We start from the raw sequence: 6,833 nt of genomic DNA, 5'->3' as shown, positions 1-6,833 counted from the left end.
TCTTCTCTGACCCCTCTCCAATTTTTCAACATTCGTTTTGAACTGTGGGCACCAGAACCGGACTCAGTATTCCAGCCACAATTGCACCAGTGCCAAATATAAAGGTAAAATAACCTCTCTGCTCCTAACTGAAATTCCCGTTTATGCATCCCAGGATCGCGTTAGCTCTTTTGGCCATAGCATCACACTGGGAGCTCATGTTCAGCTGAATTTCCACCACGACCCCCAAGTTGTGGCCTGAATGGTTGGACGCACTGTCCTGAAGTAATTTTATAGAAGGAAGGATAGAAAAAACAGGACTAGTAGCAGTGCAAATCATTCTTTATGATATTTCTATAATAGCTTTCCTGTAAAATCCATCCAGAATGGATGATGGGTTGGAGCTGTAGAAGTCATGAGTCTGAGATGGTTCCACCACTCACGAGTAAAATGATCATCCAAATCAATGCTGATAAAAGCTTCCTAGCACACCTGAAAGTTTGCATGCACTGGGCAGCTACATGTTAGAACACAACCTTGAGGAATCATGGTAATGAACACAATGTTAAACGCAGCTTAGAACTGTGCGATTGTCTACTAGGAATAAAGACATGGCGTGTGTTAACACCGGGTAAAAATCACGTTAACACCAGCTAAAATCCTAGTGTAGTTTTAACACGTGTTAGCTGATTGAGGTAAACCCTAGGCTGATGTAAACTTGGCCTTGTCTACACCAGAATTGCAACCCATTAGGTAACAGGTTAGAATCACACCTTAGCATGACATGGCCTCAGTGTAGACAAGAACGGTCATAGTTAACATCTTCTCAGCTTGTTAAAGATTAACCACAACCTGTTGCCACAATGTTAAGCACAACAGTCTGGGTCTACACCATGTGCTAATTTGTGTCGAATGTGTTACCATGACTCCACGAGGCCGTGTTCTAACACAATGGAATTTTCCGGTGCAGACAAGCTCTCAGGGTGCAATACGTGCATCAAAGGAAATGCAACCCAGTCTGCACTTTATGGCTTGACAGCATCTCAGACAGAGTCCTTGGGACCCAAGCTCAGAGCGCTCAGCACCAGGATCAAACCTTTTGTCCTTCCAGATTCTTTAGTTTAATGTATGGGGGTGGGGGCGGATAGAGGTTGTTTCTGGAATCCATCTTCATTCCTCTCTCCTCCCTGGGACACTCCCCAAGGGAAATCAGGAAGGCTTCTTTGTGTTATTGTGCAGCTGGCAAGAATCCTGGGGGCTGCTGCTGCCCCCGCCCTCTGCCTCCTGAAAGCCCAGAGGGTGGGGAAATCAGGTTCGTTTCCATTTCAATGGCTGGGTGGAATGGAGTGAACTGCACTTCTTTGCAGGCTCTCAAGTGCGCTTTGTCAAGGCAATGGCAGTAAAACAGAGGCCATCTGAAAAAGGCCCCTATTGACAGGCTGCAAGGCGTGAACAATCTTCTCTACCATAAAGGCACCAGCTCGCTGCATGGCCCACGGGAGACAAAGGGAATGAACCAGCCCAGAAAATGCTATTCACCCCTTTTACTTGCAGTGATTAAAACCCATATCCAACCCTGTCTCCCCCCCTCCCCCGCTAAACTCCTGACCACTGCCACCCCTTACACACCAGCCCTGCAAACTCTCCGAGCATCAGACACACTCACACTCTGTTCCCACATCCACAGCAATCCCCCAGACCACCAGGGACCTCTCCATGCCCAGAGTCACTTTCACACCTCTGTGTCTCTATCCTTCCCCACAAGCCCAGCCCTACTGCCCTCCCCATTCAGGTCCCTGGCAAGGCTGGCCAGGGACATTTCCCCAAACCGGGCATAAAAATCAATTGGCCTGCAGGTAAGACCACTTGTGCATAGCAGTGTAACCCACCGAGAGCTGACTAGTGCCCACCCTCTGCTAGTCAGTGCTCAATTTACTGTCACCGCCAGCACTGCCCCAGTCACACACACTCCAAGCCTGGCTCACCACTGCCCTGTGGCTTGCACTTACCCTAGTGCAAAAGGCTGCCTCTGCCTGGCATTCTGATTGAGCAGCATTTTGCACAGGCTAAATGGCTGTGCAAGGCACAGAGCAAGGGAGGAATTGGACCCTCCCAGTCCACTCTTCTGCCTCCTCCACACCGAGACAGGCAGCAACCATCCAAGCTAGCCTCTGCTGGCCTCTCCACTCCAGAGGCTCCACCTTTGCTCTTCTTCTGGCCTCTGGAGCCTCACAGCAAATCCCCCTCTGCCTAACCCACACCAACCTCTGCCACCGGCACTGTGCAAAGAGGCCCTGAGCTCATGTTGGCTGCAGAAAGATTAGCCAGATGAGCAGAAGAGATCCATCTGAGGCATGACAAGAATGGCTGTGTGATTACTAGGATGGGGGGGGGGGGGAGAGGAAGGTGTAAGTGAGCCCGTTTCTGCAGAGACTAGCAGGAACCTCTTCCTGCCCCATTTTGGGAAAGCCTGGAGACCACACTGGCAGCTGTAGGAACTGGAAGGCCGGGAGAGCAGAGGGGAAGGGGGCGGAGAGATGGAGGGGGCTCTGGGAAGGGGCTGCAACAGGAGGGGAAAGGGAACAATGGGTCTGCAACTGCCTGGAAGATGAATGGAAAAGATTTCCCCCGTCACTGGGTGTGGGGGTCCCCCCGCCCCTCACCCAGAGGGATGGTAGAAGCAGAGCGCCAGCACTTTGCACCGGGGATCTGACCGCGGAGTGCACCGGGACCGGGGGGAACATGCACCCGGGGGCCTGACTGCACTGCAAAGTGGGGGCGTGCAACCGGGCATCTGACTGCACCGTGAACCGGATAGCGGGGCAAGCAACCGGGCACCTGACTGCACAGGTCAGCGGGGCGTGCACCGGGCACCTGACTGCACCGTGCACCGGACAGCGGGTCGCGCAACCGGGGGCCGGTCTGCGCCAGCCCAACTTGTGACTGGGATCCGACGGCCACTTGCCCTAGGCCGGGGGAGCCCGCCACCGGAACCAGCACTGGGCCCTTCGAGTCACCTGGGGACGGCCCGCTCGGACTGCAGTCGAGCGGTGCCTGGCGGAGCAGGCGGCAGCTGTTGCCTGGCCCCGGGGTAGGAGCGCAGGCTGGAGGCGGAGCCGGGCGCTGGAGCGCATGGAGCCTGGGGCGCCGCTCGCTCCATGTGGCTGTTCCTGCCGCTGCTGCTGTGTTGGGGCCGCGCTGGCGGCGGCGCCCCGGGGGAGCCCTGCTGGGAAGCGCTGCTCCGCTGCCAGGACGAGCCGGACTGCGGCTCCGCCTATAGCCAGTCGCAGGCGGCCTGCGAGCCGGTGCTGGCCGGAGCCGGAGCCGGAGGAGGGGAGCCCCCCGGCGGCTGCCCCAGCCACTGCATCGGGGCGCTGGTGCGGCTGAACCGCAGCCGGAGCGGCCCGGCCCTGGAGCGCTGCGAGTGCGGGCAGGACGCGCGCTGCCGCCGGCTGAAGGCGGCCATCGAGCCCTGCCTGCCCCGGCCCTCCCGCAGCGGCCTGGGCTGCACGGCCGCCCGCTTCCGCTGTCAGCAGGAGCCCGCCTGCCGGGAGCCGCTGGACGCCTACTTGGCCCGCTGCGGGCAGCTCTTCAACGGGCGGCGCTGCACGGCCGCCTGCCGGGCCGCCATGGGGCAGCTGCTGGCCGCGCCGGGGGGCCCCGCGCTGGAGCGCTGCGTTTGCGACGGGCCCGAGCGCCCCTTCTGCCAGGTGCTCAAGGCCAACATGGGCCGCCTGTGCTCCGGGCCGCCCGCCGAGCCGGGCCCGGACGAGGACTACCGGGACGAGGAGCGGCTCCTGCGGGAAGAGGACGAGGGGCCGGGCGCGGGCGGCGCCTGGGTGCGCTCCGGGGGCCGCTCTCGGGACGCGCCGGCCTGGCGCGCCCTGGCACTGGGGGCCCTGCCGCTGGGGCTCCGGCTCCTCTCCTGGCCCTAGGCCGGGCTGCTCGGAGCCTGGCCCGGGGCTGACTCAGGGTGGTCGGAGCGAGCTGGTGTGCAGCACCACGCGGAGGGGCCCCCTAGCGTTGGAGGTGGCTGCCATGAGCTGGAGCAGGGGTCCCGGCTGACACTCAGGGTCGCTAGCCACCCGGAGGGCCCCGTTTAGAGGCGCCTTTCCCGGCACTGGGACTCTGGGTGCTTGTCCAGCATTTCTCCACGGGCTGAGGTTTCCGTAGAGGTAGAGGTGGCTGGAGGGGCCGAGATGCCTTTCCCTTGGACCCCGGAAACATCATTTTCTCTTTCACCGGAGGAGAGATGCGGCAGGTGACTAGAGCCTACCAGGGGAGCCCAGCCAGGGACTGAGTCTGTACTCTATATACTGCTCACCCTAAATTCTCAGTTCCAGGGGAAGAGCTAGTTTGAGGGACACTAGAGGGATCAGAAAATGCTGTAATCCCCATTCTTGCTCTTGTGTGTGGTTCATACCTGTGGACATAGGTATTCACCCAGAGGGGAGCTCTCCATTCCAAACACTAGGGCTAACAGAAGCCAGGAAATCTTCAAACATCTGGTTACAAAGCATTGAATTGAGGATGGCCCCACACTGTCCCAGCTGTTCAGGGCTCATGAGTCAGGCTCCAAGAAATTGAGACTGGCTAGAAAAAATTGTGAGATTTAAAAAATAAAAGTACTCCTGTTCTTCTTTTTGCGGATACAGACTAACACGGCTGTTACTCTGAAAAAAATTAGGAGTTATTTTTCTTTGCCTTTGGGTTTTGAGCCTTTTGAGGGTCGTGTTTTTACACCCAGCCACAAGGGCAAGACATTTCCTTCATTAAAGAAATGAAAGTTTGGAGTCTTATGTGATGACAGATTTAAGTACAGCGCAAGACTTGCAATAGTTTTGCAATGAGTTGGCAATACTGTGTTGGGAAGAGAGGGTCTTGTCTAATGCTTAGAGCAGAAGATGATGAATCTGGATGCTTGGATTCTATTTCTAGCATTTCACTGGGTGAACTTAAGCAAAATTACATAAATTGCACACCAAGATTGAGAGTGGCTTTCAAAGCACATGGCAGCAAAACAGAGTTAGCAGAGGCACATTTTCCAGACACAGGTTTGCAGTGTCCGTAAGGCCTGGCCCTCTCTCTCTGCCTTAGTTTACCCCATCTGTGAAATGGGTTTAATAATAATAATTCCTATCTCACAGAAGTATTGGCAGAATGAACCAAAATAATTGACAAAGCCCTGGCTGAGATGATTTAGTTGAGATTGGTCCTGCTTTGAGCAGGAGGTTGGACTAGATGACCTCCTGAGGTCCCTTCCAACCCTAATCTTCTATGATTCTAATTACCTGGTTGATCCCCACTAGCAGCCTATGGCAAATATGCTCTCGCAACCTCCTAGTTGCTGGGACCTACAAGGCATGGCATGAAGGGAGCTGAAAGCCCATCAGTGGTGAGCAGCCCCTGACCCCTGACCCCTGACCGGCCATCACAGACCTAGGGAAATAGGGGAAAGAGGAATCCAATAGCCCAGGGTGAATGTGAGCGCCCTTTTGCCATCCAAGCTGAGCACTTCACTTCTTATTCCCTCCTGCTTCCCATAGTCCATAGCCAGGAAACTTATCAGTATAAATTAATTTTAGCAGAATTTTTATAACCCTGACAATAACTACAGTGATCATGCCAAGGCCTGCAGGTCTATGTAGTAAACCTAGTCTCTGGTACCGTACACCCCCGTGTAAGCCCACTGGGATTGCTTTCTCTCTGTAGCATGCTTCTTCCTTGTAGGCCTGAGCTTTCCAATGACTTCAGATTGGACCCTGGGTGTACAAGTGATACTCTCCTGTGGCTCACATCCTGATGTGCCAGAACAGGGACATCCAGACATGCGGACCACTCCCCCAAATATGCTGGGAAGTCTTAGGGTTACACCTAACATCTGTATAAGCTCACAATTTGTTTTAACTAAAAACCAAATGCACTGAGTCTCAGAGCCTAGGTCAGTTGACTGAGGTTCGCAGGGCTCGGCTGTGGGGCTCAAAATAGCAGTGTAGACCTTTGGGCTCGGGGTGGAGCCCATGCTCTGAGACCTACCTGCGCTCACAGGCTCTTAGAGCCCAAATGTCTACACTGCAATCTTCAGCCCACAGACCAAGCCCTGGGAGCCCAAGTCAGCTGACCCAGGCCAGGCCCAGCCATCTGGTGGGGCTTTTAGTGCAGTGTAGACGTATCCATAGACTCTAGAGCATGCCATAGGGTTGAGCTGGTCCAAGGGTCACCCTCTGGTTACTCATGTTTTGGAGCTACTTAAAAAAACATTTGCCCTCTCTTCTAGGTGCTCCATTGCTTTTAATGCATGCAAAGCCGCAGATCCTCAACTGCAACCAGACTTTGGCTAACCATTGTGAATATGTATATTGCTTGGAACTTCTTTTCCTGCACACATATTTTGTACAGAAAGTAGGGGGCTAACCTGAGGTTATTTAAATTGTAAAATAAGCATAACCCTGTCACTGTAAACTCTTTACTTTTTTCTAATTCATCATTAGAACATGTATTTTTGGTACAATTTCGATAAAAGTTTTTGACAAAGTTACAATATTGGCTTGGGTATCTTGAATCTCCTTAGAATTCTTCTGGAGCTGTGGGAGTGGGGAGTGGACACAGATTAATTGCAGGTGCCCAAGACTGGCTTTTTTTTTTTAAGGGGTTCCCCCAGCAAAGTTATTCTTGGAGGCTGACAGCAAATGTGGGCTGGTGGGTTCACTGTTCCCTCCCCAGCTCACAGAGCAGGGGCTGGGTCAGTACTGGGAACAGGGGCTGCAAGGTTCATTAATCAGACCCTGTGTGAACAGAGACGCTCGTCACCTACAAACTGTAATATCTGGTCTGTGTCCAGCTGAATAAATGAT

General features: G+C 54.4%; 1 protein-coding gene across 1 annotated transcript; it reads left to right on the top strand.

Annotated features, from left to right (window-relative positions):
• The first annotated feature begins 2,393 nt into the window (after nucleotides 1-2,393).
• On the top strand, nucleotides 2,394-6,520 carry LOC128844895 (growth arrest-specific protein 1-like). The gene has a single exon (XM_054043022.1). It carries the CDS (start codon nucleotides 3,138-3,140, stop codon nucleotides 3,912-3,914), a length of 777 nt encoding a protein of 258 aa, XP_053898997.1. The 5' UTR covers nucleotides 2,394-3,137; the 3' UTR covers nucleotides 3,915-6,520.
• The last annotated feature ends 313 nt before the right edge of the window (nucleotides 6,521-6,833 follow it).

This window comes from Malaclemys terrapin, chromosome 10 (genome assembly GCF_027887155.1).
Source record: "Malaclemys terrapin pileata isolate rMalTer1 chromosome 10, rMalTer1.hap1, whole genome shotgun sequence".
NCBI lineage: Eukaryota > Metazoa > Chordata > Testudines > Emydidae > Malaclemys > Malaclemys terrapin.
Note: the sequence above shows the minus strand (reverse complement) of the source record. Positions and strands in the feature narration are given on the sequence as shown.